At 38.4% G+C, this 21238-nt stretch overlaps 1 protein-coding gene and 1 non-coding gene across 2 annotated transcripts in view; one reads left to right on the forward strand and one right to left on the reverse strand.

Moving 5' to 3' along the window:
• MREG (melanoregulin) overlaps positions 1–21238 on the forward strand; it is a 74329-nt gene that overhangs the window by 18366 nt on the left and 34725 nt on the right. The window contains exon 2 of the mRNA XM_069075189.1: positions 3647–3806. Within this exon, the coding sequence (XP_068931290.1) occupies positions 3647–3806 (160 nt within the window). The remainder of the gene's footprint in view (positions 1–3646; positions 3807–21238) is intronic.
• LOC138151737 (U6 spliceosomal RNA) lies at positions 1686–1788 on the reverse strand. The gene has a single exon (XR_011165897.1). It is a non-coding gene; the product is annotated as a U6 spliceosomal RNA (small nuclear RNA).

Here is a 21238-nt window from a genome sequence, read left to right on the forward strand (position 1 = left end):
CTATCTATCTATCTATCTATCTATCTATCTATCTATCTATCTATCTAATCTATCTATCTTGCTGTATCTGTACCAAAAATTCTCCTTCTCTAATTCGGTGTTGGGAAGACAGAGGGAAACAGCTTGGATCTCAAATGTAGCAAAAAGAAAGAAAAAGAAAAACAGAAATCTAGGCAGGTGAAAGAAAGGTCCAGTCTAGGAAAGTCAGCCAGGATATGGAGAAACAGGCAGGAAATTGTAGGGGCAAGAAGACAAGATCTGGGGACCAGAAAGTTAGAAAATATTAGTAAGAATTCGTAGACAACAGCGCCATATTTAAGGCCACTCGGTTTATTACTTGTTTTATTACTTTTGGACTCAGAGGTGTGGACTATATTTAGAGAGAAAATAATTCAGTGACTGATGGGTAGACCCTGCATCTAATTGGTGGGGCAGGCCAGGAATGCTCACGTCAGTGGGCCTCATAAGACTTCTTGGGAAATTTAATATAAAGGTTTCTGTTTTCTTGCATGGAGGAGGATACTGTGGGTTTTGGTATTATACCCAGAAGAGAAAAGGAACTTGTGGTCTAACAGAGAAAGAGTGGGTTAGACCCATGGTCAGGATGCTATTATCATTGGTGAGCCACCTTAGGTCCTGGATGATTTCTGACTTTGCTGCTTTGGGGAAGTTTTAAAAAGGTGGTGAAGTTAAATGCCTCTTGGATTTTCTTTAGCATCATTGAATATCTGTTCATTTAATTCTTTCTCAATTCTTGAGATAATGAGATGTGGCATAGTGAGGCTGGTAAGGAGCATAGTGAATAGAGTCAGGAAAACCTGAGTTCAAATCCTGCCTCTTATATTTAATAACTGTGTGACCCTGAACATGTCATTTAACCTTCTTCAGCCTCAGTTTCCTCATCTCCAAAAGAGATAATTATGGCATCTACTTGACAGGGTTGTCATGAGGGTCAGTGGGATATTCTTGTAAAGCACTTTGCCAACCTTAAAGCACTATATAAAGGTTAGCAATTATGATTATTCCATAAGTATTGATTGTGTACCTTCCATGTCCCTAGTATAGAAGGAGATAGGAAAGAAGACCATTTAGCAAATATTTATTTTTACTTTTTTTGCTTCTTTTGGAGGAGGGAAAGCAGGGCAGTTGGGGTTAAGTGACTTGCCCAAGGTCACACGGCTAGTTTTGTGTTAAGTGCCTGAGGCCAGATGTGAACTCAGGTCCTCCTGATTCCAGGGCTGGTGCTCTATTCACTGCACTACCTAGCTGCCCCACAACAAATATTTATTAAGTGCCAACTGCATACGTAGTGCTGTGCTAGACATAAAGGGAGATAATATAAGAGCTAACATTTATGTAACACTTACTATATGCCAGGTACTGTGCTAAATGCTATACAAATAGGAGGTAGGTTGCTATCATTATGCCCATTTACAGATTAGGAAAACTGAGGCAAACAGGTTAAGTGACTTTCCCAAGGTCACATAGGTAGCAAGTGTCTGGGGCTGAATTTGAACTAAGGTCTTCCTAAAAAATTTTTTTTAGATAAGATACAGTCTCTGTCTTCCAGGGACTTTAAGGTTAGGGGAAATATAAGATGCAAACACAGATAATTATAATAATGCTGTAGAGTGTTATTGTCTTAAAGTACTGTGTGAGGTCTGAGGGGGAGGATCATTACTGAAAAAAGTAGGGATTGCTTCCTGAACTTCTGTGTCATTCTTGTTCAGGGATTGTGGTTTTCTTCTCTGTATTATTCCAATTTTGGTATAGCTGTTGGTAGAGCAAGGATATATGGTCCTTAACATCAAAATGATTTTTATGTTTTGGGAACTGAAGTCTTCCGTAAGACCTGTTTACAACTGTCAACTTGGCAAACATCACGGCTAGCACAGACTAATTAAGATGTTTATATGGCCCCTAGCTTTATTTTTCTTCCAAATATTAGATTGCTAAATTCACATTAATGAAGTGATAGAAAATAGCTCAGCATTTTATTTTGGCCAGGAAAAGATTTAGATTAGAATATCATCAGATACATTGAGTTGGATGAGCCCCCCAAATCTTGGGTTCCATGTGACAACTGTGTCTTGTGAAACCCTTGAGATTGGGTAAAGGAGAAACACTGAGTCTGTTAGGTTGCCCAGTGGTTAGAATGCTGGACTTGGAGTCAGAAAGACTCGGTTGAATCCTACGTCAGGCACTTACTAGTTATGTGAGCCTGGCTCTCAGCTTCAGTCTTCTCATCTGTAAAATGGGGATCATAATAGCACTAACCTCCCAGTCTTGTAAAGATCATATGACATACATACATATATGTAAAGCACTTTACAAACATTTAAGAGCTATATCAGTGTTAACAATTAGCTCTGATGCAGCCATGGGAACTCCAGGTTAGGGAGAGTTTACTTATGGCAGCTGAACTGCATGGACAGACCTATTTGAATTGCAACTGATTCATTTCTGCAATAAAAGTGTGATAAGGGGAGTAAGGGACATTTCTGGGACAGAAATGTTTAAAATTAGGTATAAGCCATAAGCCTTGAATCTGGGGAATTAATTCACTTGATCAACTTCGTGGAACAGAAATAGCATGACGTTCACTTGGAAAAAAACAAACTAGAAAGCATCTAATAGAACCAAATGGGGAATATTAAGACTGAGTCATCTGAATACTTATATAGAAGATATTGTTAAAGGGCAGCTAGGTGGCACAGTGAATAGAACACTGGACCTAGAGTCAGGAGGACCTGAGTTCAAATTTGGCCTCAGACACTTAACACTTACTAGCTGTGTGACCTTGGGCAAGTTACTTAACCCCGATTGCCCTGCCTTCCAACCTCAAAAAAAAAAAGATAAGGTCAAGAGAAGGATCTTCATAAGACTCCCCTAAATATTTCTTGTGTCTCCTAAGTTGTTTCGACCCCCTGACAAAATTAAATTCATGATAAAGGCTGAACCATTTTGGCCCTGGATTGGCCCTTTGCTCTTTTAATACTACATTAAGGAATGATTGAATGATCATATACCGTCCCTCTTCCATCTGTGGTTCTTTTTGATCTGCATCTATTCCCTCGTTTAAAGGCCAAGACCAAGTGTGTAGCCCAGGTATGTGAAGAAGCATCCTTCACCTGGTGTTAAAAGGACAAGGAGACTGTCTTCCCAGGACAAGGAGAGTTCCCACTGAGCTTACCTTGTCATGGTGCACAGCTCCTCAAGGACACACAAGATAGATTCAGGAAAGCATATGTCCGGTACATTACAGTGGAGATGTTTTTCATGCATGAGCTGGACCGACTCAGACTGATTTTGAGAAATCATTACCAGGCCTTTCTGGGCACACCTGCTTTGCTTACATATTTGGCACTTTATTGTAACCAGAAATTAGAACTAAGCCATCAAAAAACCATCTTGAATTTGGGAAATTGGTAGTAAGTAGACCAACTACCCCAAAGGTGTTGTGATGAAATAATTAGAAATTTTTGTTGATTTGCTTTTTACAATTTTATTTTGTTACCATCTAGGTATTCCTGAAAGACTAATTGTGTAAGTTAAAGAAAGAAAGGTGCTACATAGAATTGTTCTCTAAACTCACTGTCCTTTCTGCTTCTTCTCCCTCCCTCTTTTCCCCCACCCTCAATTCTAGTGGCAACAATCCTTACTCCTCTTTTGGAGCAACTCTAGTGAGGGATGATGAGAAGAATTTATGGAGCATACCTCATGATGTGTCCCATACAGAAGCAGATGATGATAGGATACTGTATAATCTGATTGTCATTCGAAATCAGCAGCCCAAAGATTCAGAGGTAAGTCATCTAGCAAGTTACTTTGGAGAACCTACTTTTCACACTGTCAGGTGGGGTAAAATCTTGGTAATGTGGATCTGCCTGAGATGGCAGAAAGTCTTAAGTTACCAACTGTTTGAAGATAAATGGACTTTAGTTCTTATTGTTTTTGTTTTTTCTCTTAAAGATCAACCTTGACTTCAAATCACTCTGGCTCTCTTTGATCAGCAAGCAATAGACCACAGGCCAAGCTCTACTTGGTTGTTTTTTGGACCCTGATTGGTTCAGGAATATAAAAAGTTGTTTCTGTTTTGGCCAGAATTCTTGAGGGTCTTCCCCTCCCAGATCTATATTTTTTAAAGAGGCCATTCTTTGCCTCATTTCTTACCGAGCCTTAATCACTGAATGGGCTTTACCTCAGTCAGACTGAGACCCGGGGAAGACCTTAGCTTAAAAAGGCCAATGTCCCCCACTGCATCCTGGACCATCTCCAGTGGACCTGATCCACAGCTGGCCATTGGACCCAGATGGCTCTGGAGGAGAAAGTGAGGCTGGTGACTTTTCATAGTGCTCTCTCACTTAACTGCAATTCACTTACATGTCATGTCATACCTCCCTGATATCATGGCCCTCTTCGAGAATGAAAGACAAACAGCAGCAACAGGACAACGACTCCTTTCTGCTCTTGTAGTGGTAATGGCAAAGAAGCGGGAAAGGGGGCAGAAGGTACTAAGACTCACACAGATCTTTAGATCACCAAGAAACTTAATTTGATTACTACTACTCTGAAGATCCCAATCCAATGAGCAGTGGATTTTATATCCACCACATCGCAGGAGGAGCTGAATCGTATTAACTTGACATTTTTGCTGTAACTATAGTTGCTATAAATGAAACCAGAAGGAAGGAGGAAATTGCTGTTGAATGGAAGGATGGCTCACGGGTAATCCTTGGTGAGGAAAAGAAAGGAATGGGCAGAACAGTTTTTATCATTTGTCCTAAAGCGACAAGAAACATTATTTCATGGTATGTTTGGTCATCCCATGTTGCAGATTTAATGATGAGTGTTAACAAAAAGATCACCCATGAAAATAATTATCATCTATACACCAATAGTGTTTGCTGAGGAAGAAGGGGCAGAATTTCTCTAAAAAGAACTTGATAAAATGCTACAAATTAAACCAACATATATTCTTTTACAAAGTGATTTGAGTACAAAAGTGGGAAAAGTTGTGGCTGGGGAGAAATATATGGGAAAGTATAGTTCAGGAAGAAGGAAACAGAAATGGCAAGGGCTTTTAGATTACAAAGTAGTCTCATAACTTTAGATCATGAACAGTTTAAAAACTGGAAGGTTGTGGATGTGGCAATAGTACCATAAAGAACAAAACAGATTATATAACAAAAGAAAGGAAAAGGCTTATTAATGATATGGGAGTTACCCCCAGGTCAGTGGCTTCTGTACAGTCAGACTATCCTCTCATCAGAATTCTTATAAAACAAGAAGAAAGAATAATAATGAGAGAAATGATATGTCACACAAGTGAAACAATTTAACCCTGCAAAATTAATTAGAAATAAAAAAATGGGAAGTGGAAAACAGAAGTGATATGAACACCGAATATAATAATTTTTTCCAGAAGTTTATCCAGTGTAAATTAATTGCTACAACAAGGAGTTCCAAGAGCCCAGAGGAAGCAAGCCCCATAGGACACATTTGAATTACTTGCCAGATGGAGAGAGATGGCTGCCAAAGGCAACACTGGGTTAGAACATACACTTTTTTGTAAAATCTTGTTTGTAAGGACAATGGATGATTATGGGCAATATTGTCTCATAAAGCAGAGAAAAGTAATGGAGGGTAAAACCTATCTGAAGAAATCTTTTTGAGATATCCAATTAAGCAAAGTCATCCCAACAACATTGAAGAATAAAAATGCAAGGACAAGGGATTCCTTGTGGATGGTAAAATCACTCCAAATATCCTACTTGCATATATTTTGCTTCTTTTAGCCTCAAGCTCTACAATATTACAGAGGCTCCTCTAAGATAACCTGTAAGTGTCTGTTTGTTCTGCCTATCCACATAGGAAAACCAAATGTTTGAAGCCTGGCTATTGCTCAGATTTCAGCATGCATTGAATAGACACTTTATAGAGCTTGTTCAACAGTTTGTATATTTGAAACAGATAGGATAGATGGACTGTGTCTTAGGAGAAAGAATAGGAGAAAGAGTGGTCTGGATTTCCTTAGGGGAATTGTAAAGCTTTCATGTGAAGCTTGGGATTAGCAAAAGAGCTTTACAATCCAGTACTGACATTTACCTGTGTTGCTATATGGCAGTAAAGACGTGATATCTTGCCTCTGAAGAATTAAAAAGGTGTAGCCCACAGAGGACAGTGAAGGTGCTCAGGTGTTCCAGAGCAGACTGGAACACATAAACATTGAGGAACTCTGAAGAACAGGAGTAAAGGATGATGTCTTCAGAGAGAAGCTAGACTAGCAAGAATGAGGGAAGAAAGGTAGACCCACTAGAATTTTCCACTCTTACCTTTGCAGTGTCAGGAAAAAGTGAGAAAAGAAGTCAACACTGACTGGACCTCCCACGGCAAACTTAGGGGAGAACATGGATAATAATTACACAGCATGGGCAGCTATGTCTGGATTGTGATCTATACTGTTGGGGGAACTCCTGAATCAATGACATGACAGGTCCTCCTGCTGATTTAAGCATATGCCAGCCCAAACTAAGTGCTGTGTGACTTGGGGGCAGGTGACGGGTTCTCTAGCTTGCATTTTCTCATTTATAAAATAAATGTGCTATTTTACATGGCATTACAGTCAATCAACCAACAAGCATGTATCAAATTCCTACTTAAAGTGTCAAACATTTTGCTTAGGTCTTGGGAATACAAAAACAAAAATGAATGATCCCTGTCCTCAAGAAACTTATTGCAACACATAACCTATTGGGAGCGGTAGCATGTACTTAAAAATATATTTTATATATTTTAATATATAAAAAATATATTAAAAATTGGGGAAATATAAAATATTGGGAAAATAAAAAAATATTGGGAAATTGGGGGAGCGTCTCAAAGAAGATGGTATTTGAGCTGAGCTTTGAAAGTAACTAGGGACAGAGCTGAGGAGGAAGTTTATTCTTGGCATGGGGGATAGGCACCCAGAGATAGGAAAAGGAATGTTATGGGTCAGGAAAAGGAAGGAGAAAGGAGGAGGAAAAAGGAGGAAGATCAGGAAGGAGAAGAATGTGAAAAAAAAGAAGAGGAGGAGGAGGAAGAAGATTTCCATTATTCAGAGATTTCCAAGGAAAGACCTTAAGTAAGCCACTTTAACAAATAGCTAAGATTCATTTGTATTGCATTACCACAAATTTATGACTTACCACATCCCTGCAAATTGATGCTGTTAAAGTGCTTGAAAATAGGTAGTTCAATTAAGTACTGTAGAGTGAACATTCCTTCAGAAATATTACTCAATTTATTTGGCATGCCCTTTCTTCATAGATAATGCAGAATTAACTATGCTGGATTCAATCATCTCTGTTCCTGAACTTCTGAAGTCAAAATTAGGTTTTATTGGGCAGGTTTTGACAACCTCTCTGATTACCAAAAGCAGCTTCTAGCCCACATCAAAGCAGTTCCTGCCCTTGTGAGGAATGAGTTTAATGAGATCTCACAAAGCTCCTGCAGGAGGCTCTTGAGCCCTTTAAGTTATTGACTGGCAAGTTAAGAAATAGGTCAGAAGGTGAGGAATTAGTGTTTTGAGAGTACAAGCAGCTGAGCATGAGGAGGTTTGCCTATTTCCCCCCTTCATTCAAAAGAAAAGGCTTCATTGTAGGTGACATTTGCCAATACTTCATGACCAAGATATTCTGACCGTTTATGTTATTGAGTATACCCCTATGGAGTATGCAACTTCCCACTTTCTTTTTCTTTTTTTTTTTAATTTCCTCCATTGCATGTAAAAATGTTTAATAGTTATTTTTTCTTAATTTTTGAGTCTCTTATTTTCTCCCCTCCCCCACCATTGAAAAGGTAAACAATTTGACATAGGTTGTACACACAGACTTTTCATTTTCTTGAGTCTTACGGGGAATGAGAAGGAGCAGAAAACTTGTTATCTCTTGGGCTTTGACTGTAGAAAAAATATCTAGGTACCTGATGTGTACAGGGACTCTTGGGTAGAGAATAGCTCCTCTCTATTTGCCCATAGGACTGGCGCCATCTTTGTTATTGTTCTCTGGTGGGGGAAGATCCTACCCCAATCCCAAGCTCAGTCCTAAACTTTAGCTACCTCTTTATGTGGCTGAGGACAGTGATACATGGGAATGATTAAGCTGCAGATGAGTAAATTTGTCTTCAGTAGAAGTGCGTGACTTTAGTAAATAAATAAGATGTCTTTGGACTTTGTAATCTGAATCAATCAAAATTTATCGATATATTGATAAATCAATAAATGTTTATCACATGGTTACTGTGTACTAGACACTATGCTATGAATACAAATAATACTTAGAATTTATGTATCAATTTAAGGTTGCAAAGTGCTTTACAAATATCTTCTCATTTCATCTTCACAATAACCCTGAAAGGCAGACACTTTTTTTTATCCTTATTTTATGGATGAGGAAAGTCAGGTAGACAGACATGTTTTACCCACAGTCATACAGCTAGAAAGTGTTGGAGACTGGATTTGAACTTAGGTGTTCCTGATCCCATATTTGTATCTAGATATAAATCTGTCTACATTGCAAGCATAAGGAACGGTGTGAATAAAGGTCTAGAAGCCAGTGCCTGGGTGATGCCAGCTTGTAGAAGGCCTTAATACTGCACAGAATTATAAAGCAGGAAACCTCTGAAGGTTTTTTCCTGAAGGCATGTGGCATTCATTACTGGGTCTTGACTTCTATGGGCCTTAGTTTCCTCATTTGTAAAAATTGAGCTTAATGACCTCAAAAGTCTCTTGTAGCTCTATATTTGTTATATTTTTGTCTATGCCAGAGAAATAATTAGGTATACATGTATTTGTGCCAAGGCTCATGATTCTCTCTTGTACAGAGGGGAACCAGTTGCCATAAGCCTTTTTTGGGAAGATCAGTTTGTGTTTCTGTTGGTAAGAATAAACTCAGTTCTTTCTTTTGTCCCTCATCTCTTACCAACCAAGAGTAGCAGCTCTCAGTTCCCTATGTATCCCTGTACCTAAATTAGGATTGTGGGGAGAATTCTCCTAGAGTGGTTTATGTGGTGAGCAGGACAGACAAGACAGATAGTCCCTGGAGGCCCGTAGCCACATTTGCCACACTTTCAGTAGTATGGCTTTTTCAGTTTTTAAAAGACAGCTTAGGGGCAGTTAAGTGGTGCAGTGCATAGAACACTGTCCCTGAAATAAGGAGGACCTGAGTTCAAATCTGGCCTCAGACAGTTGATACATAACTAGCTGTGTGACCTTGGGCAAGTAAGTCACTTAACTCCAATTGCTTTGCCTTCCCACCTAAAAAAAAAAAAGACAGCATAGGAAGCTCTCTGTGCCATGAGAACTCAGGTGAGGCCTGGCTTCTAAGTCTGTGTGGATTCTTAAAAGCCTGACCAGAACCCAGGCCTTCTTGTTCCTGGCCCTGTGCTTTCCCCATTAACGCACAAGGCTAAATCCATGTTGGGCATTTGCTCCTTCTTTCTTGATACCCACTTCCCCCTCCTTTGAAACTTGTTTTCTTCACAACTGTGGACGTTAGTACTATTGGAACATCAAATCCCTTATTTAGATATAATTAATTTCCCCTGTTTATACATCCATGCTGCTAATCAATGGTAGAGGTTGAATTAAAAAAAAATAGTTTCTATTATGTGAGTGTTTATCCACAGGTGAAATATTTGGTACAAATTTTCATAAGGTAGAAAGTTAGTGCTAAGTCCAGAAAACTGCTTCTTTGAGGAAACTGATTTAATTTAATTCATATTCGAGAAGCATTTATTAAGTAACTACTCAGTGCTAGGCACTGGGGCCAGAAAGACAAACCCCCAAATAATCCCTAGCCTTGAGTTTATTTTTTGAGGGAATACAACATGTGAACTGGTAATTAATTTCAAAACAAAATGAACTACACTACATGATACCACACTAATCATGGGGAATCAGGAAAAGTCTTGTGGAGGGGGAGGCATTTGTGCTTAGCTTTAAAGAAACTTTGAAGAGTTTCAATGAGGCAAGGGTGAAGGGCAAGGACAATGCCCAAGGAGACCCACTATGCAAAGACACAGAGGTAGGGGGAGGACTTGTACGACCTTGGACAAATTACTTAACCTTTCTGGGTCTCAGTTCTCTCATTTGTAAAACGAAGTTGATCTGAATTACCTCATTAGTCCTTCTTGCCATAAATCTACAATACTTTGAAACTTTAGGGCTTCCAATGCCAAATCAAGGGATTTTTCTGCTATACTATGCTTATGCTCTGATATCAGAGTCAGAGTTTATCAAAAATTTTAAGTTGCATAGTTTACTATGGCAGGTTTCTGGAGCCTGGTGACTCAAAATACCAGGCCTGTCTTAAGCAAGTCCTTCTTAATGATTCACATGGATAGATGTGGGTAGTCTTTCATTCAGTGACATTTAATTTTCCCACAATTGCATGAGCAGAGAATAATTGAGTACTTTACTTGTGTGCACTTTTTCAAACAAAATATAAATAAGCTAAATAAAATAGAGAATTTAGACTAATGATAATAGCTAGCATCTATGTGGTTAAATATATTTTGTATATTATGTAGTTATATATTGTATACACACACAGATATGCAAGATATTTACAAATATTACCCCCATTTTGTCCTAACAACAACCCTGGGAGGTAGGTGTTAGTATTATCCCTATTTTACAGATGAGGAAACTGAGGTAGACAGAGGTTACTTGTCTTACCCAGGGTCACACAACTGTTAAATGTTGGGAACTTAGTTGGAATTCAAGTGTTTTTGAATCTAGGTCCCATGTTCTATCTACAGTCACACCAAACTGCCACATTTCCAAAAAATTAAAACTAGCTTTTACAAAGGGTGATGGCTTGAACAGAAGAACTCTGAAGATATAACAAGAACAGAATTACAAACATTTCACAGATAATTCATTGCTTTCTCTCACTCTTTTCCTCTTTTTCCTTCCTTCTCTCCTAATCACAATCTCCCCCAACTAATAGACAATAGGATACCAGTTCCATAATTGGAAGAATCCTTAGAGGTCATTTAATCTAAATCTATCATTTTACAGATGAGGAAACTAAGAACTGGGTAATTTGGAATGACCCAACAATTCATAAATATTAAATGGTAGAATAAACATTCGAACCCAGGTCCCATGACTGTCTCTCTGTCAAAAGCTCAAAGCTTTTTCCATCGGACCGTAATTGGCTCAGTTCTACATTTAATTTTGCTAGAGCATATTTGGCTTCATAGGATTTGATGGAGAAGACAGAAAGTGTTTTTGCCTGAGAATGAAGCATTTTTACATTCTGTTCACTATTTAAAATAGTCTTTTTCTGTCTAAAGGCAGAGTTCAAAGCATATCAAAGGGATCAGGTCTATTTTGTAAGGCAAGCTCATCCCAGCTCCAGAGCCAACTTTCAATAGTAATAGACACTTTTTTTGACCTAGTCAATTTTGTCTTACCAAAGAGCAGATACATATGTGTATACATATACATATGTATTTCTTTTGCCTGTGTTTATCTGGGTTCTGGATGAATTCAAAATTTTTTTTTTATGCTTGACTCAGCTCACGTCATTCTGACATCTGTTCTGTTCTGTACAAGGATGCAGTCATCAGCAATGTTCTATGTCCTTTGTTCCTAACCATCTTTCACTCTTCCTCCCTGCCTCCACCATTAGACATGAAAATGATTTGGAGAATCTCTCTCCCTTGTCTCTCTTTCCCTCTTCCCCCTTCACGCCCTTGTTTCTGCTTCTGTCTCTGTGCCTTTTTCTCTCTCCCTCTTCTCCCCCTCCCCTCTGTCTCTGACTCTCTGACTGTCTATCTGTCTCTGACTTTCTCTTTCTTTCTCTGTCTCTGTCTCTTTTTCTCTCTTTGTCCCCTTCTCTCCTTTGGTACTTCATTCTTCTTTTCCTTTTAGAGCACTCTCCATTTTGCCTTTGGAGGCACAATTGTTGACTGACTTTTGTCTAGCTCTGATTTTTTTGGCCGTTTGTTTCATATAGACCTTTAGTTGGTTAGAGTTTCTATGTCTAGGAATCATCTGGAACCCAGAACATTTTATCATGATCATGGTTTCTTTTAAATTCAGCCCTGAGATATTTCCATTTGAGTATTATAGGATCATCTATTCAAAGTTGGAACCCTTTGGTCAGAGTCCATCTCCCTTATTTTTCAGCTGAGGAAACAGATCTGGCAGGGGCGGGAAGTGACCTAGCCAGGAACATACAGTTTTTGTTTCTGGAACACCTTGGTGGCTGCTTGATTCTACCTCCTTTCACTGTTGCTTATTTTCCCTTGGCCTTTTTTTACTCCAACAGATGCTAAAGCTTTGATTTCTTCTCTTTTCTTTGAGTCATCTGAATGAATCACAGACTGATTTAAAGGCTTGTTTCTTGGTACCAACATATGCTGGGCCCCACACACATATTTTTCCAGTGTTCTTGTGGGAATTTATATTCAATGTTATATTTATGTATCATATATTTACATTCAATGTTATAAGATAATATCAACTGAATTTCTTAGGCATAGAGCACTGTGTTAGTGCTAAATCCCATTAGAAAAAGGCAGACGAAAGTTTGTTTTTCTGACACCTCCTCCCCACTCCTTTCATTCCTAGATTTTCTGAAATTTTATATTAGAGTTGGAAAAATGCTATTCTAAATTCATGTTATATTGAGTAGATAACATAATTTGGTTTCCCTTCACCCATCAGGGTAGAGGAAGTTGTGTTAGATAAATTAATATGGATTAGGCACATGGGAAATTAGAGATTATGCCAGTGGGGAAAAAGAATGGTATGGCTATAATTCCTGCTACTAAGGAGGCTAAGACTGGTGAACCTCTTCAGTTTGGGAATTTGAGCTACGGTGGGGCTAAATTCATTGAATGTCCATACCAATATGGTGACCCTTACCATGGACAGAGGGTGGGGTGGGAGGCCACAAAGGTTTACACAAAGGGGTAAACTGGCTAGGTCATGAATGAAGCAGACCTAACCTTCATATCTGATTAGCAGTGGGCTTGGGCCCATAAGTGACTGCTGCATCTCCAGCATGGGAGACCCAATCTCAAAAAACAACCAACCCTACCTTCCCTCCCCCCCCCCAAAAAAAAAAACTTCAACAGGAAAAAATATTAGATTTAGAAATGAAAGCAGGAGGGAGAAAGCACAAAAATGATCAAATATGCTTTTGTGGAATGGGAAGAAATGAAAGACATAGTAAACAGTCTAGTTTACTTGAACCTTGTCAAAATGGTGTAGCAGAGAGCAAGAGAGGGGTGGCTAGGTGGCGTAGTGAATAGAGCACTGGCCCTAGAGTCAGGAGGACCTGAGTTCAAATTTGGCCTCAGACACTTAACACAAAAAACTAGGCATGTGACCTTGGGCAAGTCACTTAACCCCAATTGCCCTACCTTTCCCCACTATAAAAAGCAAAAAAAAAAAAAAAGTAAGAGAAAGAAGACCTTTGCCTCTAATCTCAGTTTTGTCAGTAGACATGTGACCTTGGAAACTGGGACCCACTTTTCTTATGTATGAGTAGAAGGGGCTGACAAAATGATTCCTAAAGTCTCTTCTGACTTTAGGGTTCTGTGAGTTTGTCTCATTAAAGTGAACCTTAAATTAATCATCTTGTATTCATCAAAATTAATTCAACAGAATGAACATAAGGAAAGTGCTTACTAGGTGTAAGCCATTGGATCAAGTACTTGTGGTAGGACACTGAGTTTCCCTGAACTTAAGGAATTTTCTGTTTAGTTGGGGAGTTGAGTCTAACACACATGATAATATTCCAAACCCCAGGGTCCTGATTCTTTGTTGTTCTTGGATCTGGACTAGATAAAGAACATTGGGGAAGAGACACTGAGCAGGGTTATAGGTTTTTTTTTTTATTGGCCATAGCAATATGATGGTGTATGGCACAAATTCCCTATTTTTTTTGGAATATTATGATGAGGATTCCATAGGAAAAGTAAGTGTGCTAATATAATGCAGCTTTATTCACATAAGTGATATTAACTTTACAGCATTTTCAATATCACCTAGACCTTGCATTTGCAGAACTTTTTTTTACTTAAGTATATCATAGCAATGATGATGATGACAACTAACATTTATATAGCACTTTCTACATGGCAGGCACTATGCTAAGTGCTTTATAATTTTTTAAAATGTCATTTGATCCTCACAAGCACCCTATGAAGTGCTATTATCAATAATATTATAAATGAGGAAACTGAGGCAAACAGAGGCAAACTATTTTTTTTTTTTGCCTTTTTTTGGAGGGCAGTTGGGGCTAAGGGACTTTCCCAAGGTCACACGGCTAGTTTTTGTGTTGTCTGAGGTCAGATTTGAACTCAGGTCCTCCTGACTCCAGGGCTGCTGCTCTATTCACTGCGCCACCTACCCCCCACCCCTAGAGGCAAACTTTTTGCAGGGTCACCCAACTAGTAAGTGTCTGAGGTTTTGAACTCAGGTCTTCTTTACTACAGACCTGGTGCTGGGTTCATCTTTTTTTTTAAATTAATTTTTTGTTTTGTTTTCAATGTGCTGGGTTCATCTTAATATTAACTACAAAGGTCTGCCTAATGTTAAGTCCTTTACATACACTCACTCACACACACATGCAATGGATATGCTAATAAGCTGATGATTAATGGTTCTGAATTTTTGCTAAAAAGAATTAGAACTTATTTTTATTCTTTCAAGATTTAACATAAGTCCTAAGTAATATGAAAACTAGCTGGCTCATGTTAACTTTAACTAGAATTTTGGATATATGCTTCTAGATACTTTATTTAGTGTTAATTTTTAAATTTTGAGTCCCAAATTCTTGCCATCCCTTTAGCCCCTCCCCTCGCCATTGAGAAGGCAAGCAACATGATACCTATTATATGTGCGAAGTGATGAAAACCATATTGCTTTTAGCTGCTTTAGCATTTAACTTTATGATCAAAGATAAATGGTAATTAAGAAGTATTGTGATATTTATGAGGAGGTGGCATGATGAAGTAGGACCGCCTTTCGATCGTTTTCTATTTTAATTGTACTCATTTATTTTGTGTAGTGCTAACTTGGTTTATGACTTTTCTCCAACAATTAGACTGTAAACTCCCTGAGCACACAGATCACTTTCTATACCTTTTGGTATTCCTCGCAGTACATAGCATGGTGCCTTTGTATGAAACAGATTCTCAAAAAAAATAACTTTTGATTGAATGAGTTTTTAGAACTGAGCTTTTTCTCATAACAGCTACCTTTTTACTGTTAGTCTTTTGTAGAGATGGAAACTGGACTAATGTTCATTGGGCCCTAGATATAGGTTGAGTTGGAAGGGTCCTTAGAGATAATCTAGCCCACACATTCTCAAAGTGTGACCTAAGGACAGCTGGGGATCCCTAAGACTTTTTCATTGGGTCTTCAAGGTCAAAACTATTTTCATAGTAATACTAACCTATTTTAATATTATAATAATCCTCCCTTTTCTGACTGCATGTCTGTGTGAGGACAGATTTTCCTGATATACTTTAAGCAAAACAATGTATTGCAAAGGATTGACTGCAGAAGTGGGTATAAGAATCCAGCTGTCTTCTATTAAGCAAGAGAGATTTGCAAAAATACGTAAAACAATGCCATTCTTCTCAATAACTTTTTTTTTGTTTTGGAAAATAGAATTATTTTTCATTAAAATATTTCATTGATGTGAACATGCAATGGATTTATTGTCATTTATATGTGAATCAATCAACATTTAAAAAATAACATCTGTTTTTATTTTTAATATAGTAAATATTGATAGACATAACCCATATAAATGAAAGCTCTTTGAGGCCTTTTTAAGAATATAAAGGTGCACAGAGATGAAAATGTTTGAGAAGTGCTGATTTAGCATAACCCTCATTTTATAGATGGGAAAATTGAGACCAGAGAGTATAAGTAACTAGTGTAAGATCCCACAAGAAATAAGCAGACCCAGATTTCTTCTGATGCCAAATTCAGTTTTTTTTTTCAACTATACTGCACTAAATCCAGTTGCTAGAGGAGTGAGGAATGGATTATAATTTGGAGATTTTTTTAGTGGTGCTTTATGTTAACTCTCTCTTCTTCCTCTATCCAGCCTAATCATAACAGCATATTAATTCCTTGAAAAAAATATGCTTTTCTGTTGGAATGGTTTTTCATTTTTTTCTCTTTTATGATTCCATATAGAAATCTGTACTGAGTACATAGGAGATGACCTTTTGCAGAAATCAACCTCTGACTTGGCTTTGGGTGGACTGAGCACCCAGGAAATGGATGCAATACGGCTCCATCACGTGGATTTGAAATGTCAGAACTTGAAGCAGGCCTTCTCCAAACTAGTCAGTCTGGCTTTGATTCATTGGTTTAAAATTCACAGGGAGGCCTAGTTTCTCAGTTCTTGAATAGGGGAAAAAGAACCCAACTCTACACACAACATTCAAACAATAAACAAACACACATGCACAAAATAGAAGGTAAATTTAAGCTTATCTCAGCCCTGGCCTGCTTTATCAAGTTGGCGTAACCAAAAATCAGGGTATTCATTCTCTCCTGGATTGGCTTTTTAGGGAGGTTAAGGAGTATAAAAACAACAGTGTGCCAGCATTCTTGGATAATAACATATTGCACCTGGTAAAATTTCCTAGGAGGAACCAGACACTTTGCTTGACAACTTTTAAAATGATATATTTGATATATCAAAGGAAAACTTCTCCTTAAAAAAAGTTGAGAATGTATTGAGCCTTGCCTTCTTTCCCTCTTTCACACAAACTTTTTTTGTTCTTTCCAAAGACCTTTGTAAATGTCTCTGTCCTTAACAAATCCTTTTGGGGGTCATGATCATTCTGGAATGTGTCCAAGTAACCCATGTCATATGGTATTGGAGAAAAATGTGCCTTGCATTCTCATGATTTATCTCTCTAAACTTACCGCAATCTGCCCTCTTACGAATTGGGTTTAGTTCTTCCCCTCAAGAGTGCCTGATAATGTAGATAATAATTAACCAGATATCATTTGGCCACACTTTCCCCTTTGTTTAGTGGGTCTAATAAACTAAAATGATCCATTCTTATTACATAGAGCCCAAGGGAGTCTTTGATTCTGAATCTCTCGGGCTGCCCTCCCATTCTTGGAATGCTCTGCCCCCCCCCCCCTCCCGCCCTTCCCCCAAACTTCCCTTTCTTCCTTCAAGATTCAACTCAAATCCTGCTTCTTGCATGAGGCCTTTCTTAATTCCCTCCCACCTACCTTCTAAGTGTCTTTCCTTATGAGATTAACTTCCATCTGCTTAGCATATAACTTATATGACCATATATATCTTGTATGCTCCTAGATAGCTATTTATGTGTTTGGAAGGTGAGCTTCTTGAGGGCAGGAACTATTTTTGCCTCTCTTTGTATTTCTAGCACTTAGCACAGTGCCTGGCACCCAGGAAGAATGCTTGATAAATATTTGTTGACTGAGTTGACCAGCTATGCTCTCCTACCAGAATGGAAAAATGGAACCCAAAGTTAGGGGCTCCATGGAAGGAAAGGTAACCAGATAGGAAAAAAATTAGTGAGTGAGGTCGAAGTTACTCATGAGAGTACCTTGGCATCCTGAAGATGTGGTTGAAAGGGTGCACCCTGTACAGTCAAATGAAATCATGTTTGCAAATCTCTTTGTAAATCTTAAAGTGCTTTACAAGCATCTCACCATTATTAATAATAATACTAAATATTTTTATTGCCTTAAGAGATTGAGCCCTGCTTTTCTGCTTAGCATCTCCAGATGCATTTCCCCAAAGTGCTTTGGAATAAGATCACATTTTTTTTCTTAACACTAACCAACTCTTCCATCTTGGCTCCATGGCTATAACTATTGGCCAAGTTATTACACATGTATAACATTATTGCATATGTAGAATCCTTAAGTGCAGCAGAAGCGTTGGCTTTGTTTTAGAAGCCTGTCAGCATTTTGGGACATGGGGATGATGGTTAATTTTTGTTTCCTGCAATATAAGGCAGGTCAGGCAGCTTATGTCAAAAGTTGGTTACACCCATTTGCAGTAATTACTACATCTAATTATAAAATAGTTTCTGGAGAAATAATGTAGTGCCCCTCCCTTTTGTTGTGATTATTTTCTGTTATTAATGAACCACTAATTCTTGTATTTTTTTTTCTCCACTGGATTTGGAACAGAGTCTGAAAGTCTTCTTCCTACAGGACAAAAATGGACTTTTTGAGGCAGGTGGTTGTATATGCTTGGTGAAATTGAATATAGGGTGTAGTTTGGTTGTCCCTAGTTTGGGGGATTGAATTTTGGATGCTGAATAATAAAACCTGGGTTTCTACATGTGCTGACAAGTCTCTGCTGAATCATTTAGGGGTGTGTCTGTTACCTTTGGGTAGTTACCATAGAAATGTTTGACACCCTTCTTCCTCAAGCTTAAAGAGAATTTTTCAGTTTTTCAACTTTAGTTCAACTGGTGAAAACTGTTGAAAATTATCAAAGAAGGCATTAGGGATTAAAATGCTATGGAGGTACTGCTGAAAGGAAGGACAGAAGAGGACAGTGCCAAACAGTGGGAAAAATGTTGGATCTGGATTTAAATTCTGCCTCATTTGGAGAAGTCATCCAAAAGACATGGGTCTCAGTTTCCATGTCAATAAAATGACAGGTTTGGATTATGTGGCAAGTCCCTTTTTCAGCTCTATGTCTATGATATGAAACAATTTTTTTTTCCTATAAGGCACCATGGATGTTTCTGGTTTCAGATGGGAGTTAGAAGGAAATCATATTAAAGTACCTTCACACTGAAGGGTAAAATGGTGGGTTTAAGGGTGATAGAGGTAGAGATATTGATTTTCTTTTTTTTGGTCTTTATTAATTTGTTTGTTTACTTTTAGTTTACAAGATTCAGTTCCACAATCCCTTGAGTTTCAAATTTTCTCCCGCTTCCTCTCCTCCCATCCACCCCCTCCCTACCCCCCCACCTATGGCTGCATGCAATCAAGTATAGGATCTACAAATACTAGAGAAGTGAAGAATGGATTATAATTTGGAGGTTTTTTAGCGGTGCTTTATGTTAACTCTGTCTCACATTATACATTAGTCAGGTTATAAAGAAGGATTGTAATGGATGGAATGAGCAATGGGAAAGAGGAAACAAAACCAAACAAGAAAAAGAAAGACAGCAGGTAGTTTGCTTCAATCTGCATTCAAACTCTGTTCTTTCTAGTTCTTTCTTTGAATGTAGACATCTCTCTCCATCATGAGTCTTTTGGAGTTGTCTTATAACCCTGCATTGCTGAGAAGAGTCCAGTCTAATCAAAGTTGGTCATCACACATATGTTGTGTCTGTAATTGTGTACAGATTTCTCCTGGTTCTGCTCTCACTCAACATCAGTTTGTATAAGGCTCTCCAGGTAAATATGAAGTCCATTTTCTCCTCATTTCTTATAGCACAGTAGTATTCCATTACATTCATATACCACAACTTTTTTAGCCATTCCCCAGCTGATGGACTTCTCCTTAATTTCTAATTCTTTGCCAACACAAAAAAAACTGCTATAATTATTTTTGTACATATGGGTCTTCCTTCCTCTTCTGTGATCTCTTTGGGATACAACCCTAGAAGTGGTATTGTTGGGTCAAAGGGTATGCAATTATTTATGGCCCTTTGGGCATAGTTGCAGATTGCTCTCCAGAATGGTTGAATCAGTTCACAACTCCACCAACAATGCATTAGTGTTCCAATTTTTCCACATCCTCTCCAGCATTTGTCATTTTCCTGTTTTGTTATCTTAGCTAAGAGATTTTGATTTTAAAAGAGAATTTTGTTAACCTCAAGAATTCTATAATTGGTGGAATGTATGTATGTATGTGGAGAAATATTTTTGTGTATAGGTGTAGAGGTAGTTTTGGAGGATGCTTCCAGTGTGTAGTACGGTGCTGATGAATGTTTGTTAATTGATTGATTAGTTGGGCTGCCTCTCAGTCCAATGAGGTATTACTTGCAGCTTGGAATTCTTCAGAGGATAACTTGGTAAACTTTTTTGGACTTTTATATATTGGCGTTTGGGGAAAAGGTCATCACCTCCTACCCACTGGAAACAGTACAGTGATGAGTCTCCTAGAAACATAAACATGTCTATGCCCTGATCAAGATGAATAGTTTCTTTTGGCATTAGCTGATGTTGTGCCTGTTGGTACTTGGAGTTGGGTAAAGATCGAGCCATTTCACTGGTGGACCCAGGGGGCTTTCCCATCCCCAGTCTACCCTCTGTATTGAGTGTGTTAGGTTGCCTGGAAGGGCATATCCTTTAAGTTGCCTACTGAGTTTAGATTTGTGTGGTGACTTACCAAATCTGGAATTTGATCACTGGGTGAATGAAGTGTGAGCTGCTTGGGATTTCCAGGACAATGCTTTCCATATTCAGGTTGCAAAAACTAAGGGCATTATGGATATCAGATATTGATTCCTTCTATATCTTTTAAAGACTTAGTTATTTGGGGGCAGCTATGTGATATAGTAGAGTAGTGGGCCTGGAGTCAGGAAGACTCATCTACCTGAGTTCAAATCTGGCCTCAGACACTTATTAGCTATGTGACCTTGGGCAAGTCACTTAACCCTATTTGGCCCAGTTTCAATCCATAAAATAAGCTGGAGAAGAACATGGAAGACCTCCAAGAAAACCCATTATGGGGTCATGAAGACTCAGACATGACTGAAAGCTTCAGCAACACCACCTTGTTATTTACATGTTGTCTGCTTCATTTGGATGTGAGCTCTTTGAGGCTAGGGGGTCATATTTTTTTTTTTCCTTCTTTGTATCCCCAGTGCTTAGCACAATGAATACTTAATAAATGCTTTTTGACTGAGTGCTATTCTCTCTTAACTCTCTAGTAACTGGTTGGGACCATTAGAGGTCCAGTTGGAATACTTAATTTAAATCCCACTGGAGTTCAGAGCTAGTAAAATCACAGGTCCAGGTCCCATTGCTATGTTTTAGACAGGGAGGAGGTACAGTGGATAGTGTTGGACTTGGGAAGTACCTGCCCCAGGTACTTATTAGCTATGTGATCCTGGACAGGGTTGCTTAATCTGTCTACACCAGAGGCCCCTTGGTGGCACAGTGGGTAGATCATTGAAGATAGGGACAGTTTTTGCCTTTCTTTCTTTCTTTCTTTCTTTCTTTCTTTCTTTCTTTCTTTCTTTCTTTCTTTCT

This window comes from Petaurus breviceps, unplaced genomic scaffold (genome assembly GCF_028583685.1).
Source record: "Petaurus breviceps papuanus isolate PSGF00001 unplaced genomic scaffold, PetGlider_PUasm1.0 90903, whole genome shotgun sequence".
Taxonomy (NCBI): domain Eukaryota; kingdom Metazoa; phylum Chordata; class Mammalia; order Diprotodontia; family Petauridae; genus Petaurus; species Petaurus breviceps.